This window comes from Acomys minous (genome assembly GCF_964271855.1).
Source record: "Acomys minous genome assembly, chromosome: 9".
Classification (NCBI taxonomy): domain Eukaryota; kingdom Metazoa; phylum Chordata; class Mammalia; order Rodentia; family Muridae; genus Acomys; species Acomys minous.
Window position 1 is genome coordinate 65,434,608 of NC_140490.1, and position 1,262 is coordinate 65,435,869.

The 1,262-nt window shown below is 51.2% G+C and overlaps 1 protein-coding gene across 1 annotated transcript; it reads left to right on the top strand.

Moving 5' to 3' along the window:
- Positions 1–440: 440 nt before the first annotated feature.
- Positions 441–977, top strand: LOC311605855 (glyceraldehyde-3-phosphate dehydrogenase-like; the record flags this gene model as incomplete). The annotated part of the gene is made up of 1 exon (XM_084796712.1): positions 441–977. The coding sequence occupies one exon, from the start codon at positions 441–443 to the stop codon at positions 975–977; it is 537 nt and encodes a 178-aa protein (XP_084652838.1).
- Between the last annotated feature and the right edge of the window lie 285 nt (positions 978–1,262).

Genomic DNA, 1,262 nt, shown 5'->3' on the forward strand with positions numbered 1-1,262 from the left:
TCAAAGAGAAAATGTCCTTTAGATCTAGATCCTATGGCCTCTCAAATCAATGATGGTGCAGTGGCTTAAAATAGAATGTATGTGGCTCTCTGCTTCTCCCTGTTCCAGAGACAGCTGCATCTTCTCGTGCAGTGACAGCCTCATCCCTTGACACGACGGTGAAGGTGAGAGTAAACAGATTTGGCCCTATTGGGCGCCTGGTTACCAGGGCTTGCTTCATGTCTGGCAAAGTGGAGATTTTTGCCATCAATGACCCCTTCATTGACCTCCACTACATGGTCTACCCATTGCAAGTTCTGTGACACATCAAGGCTGAGAACAGGAAGTTTGTCATCAACGGGAAGCCCGTCACCATTTTCTAGGCGCGAGATCCCACTAACATCAGATAGAATGATGCTGGTGCCAAGTACATTGTGGAGTCTACTGGTATCTTCACCACCATGGAGAAGGCTGGGGCCCTTTTGAAGGGTGGAGCCAAAAGGGTCATCATCTCTGCCCCTTCTGCCAATGCCCCCACGTTTGTGATGGGTATGAACCACGAGAAATATGACTCATTCAAAGTTAAAAGCAATGCTTCCTGCACCACCAGCTGCTTAGCCCCCCTGGCCAAGGTCATCCATAACAATGTTGACATCATGGAAGGACTCATGTCCATGGTCCATGCCATCACTGCCACCAAGAAAACTGTGGATGGCCACTCTGGAAAGCTGTGGTGTGATGGCCGTGGGGCTGCCCAGAATATCACCCCTGCATCCCCTGGTGCTGCCAAGGCTGTGGGCAAGGTCATCCCAGAGCTGAACAGGAAGCTCACTGGTGTGGCCTTCCATGTTCCTGCCCCTAATGTGTATGTTGTGGAGCTGTCATGCAGAATGGAGAAACCCGTCAAGAATGATGACATCAATAAGATGGTAAATCAGGCATCTGAGGGCCCACTGAAGGGTATCCTGGGCAACAGAGGGCCAGGAGTCCTCCTGTGACTTCAACAGCATTTCCCACTCTTCCACCTTTGATGCTGGGGCTGGCATTGCCCTCAATGACAACTTGCACAGCTCGTTTCCTGGTATGAGAATGAATTTGGCTATAACAACAGGGTGGTGGACTTTGTGGCCCACATGGCCTCCAAGAAGTAAGAAGCCCTGGACCACCCTCCCCAGCAAGGACAAGAGAACAAGAGAGAGGCCCTCGGCTGCTGAGGAGTCCCTGTTCCAACTCAGCCCTGACACTGAGATCTCCCCTCAAAGTCTCCATTCAAGACCCCAGAA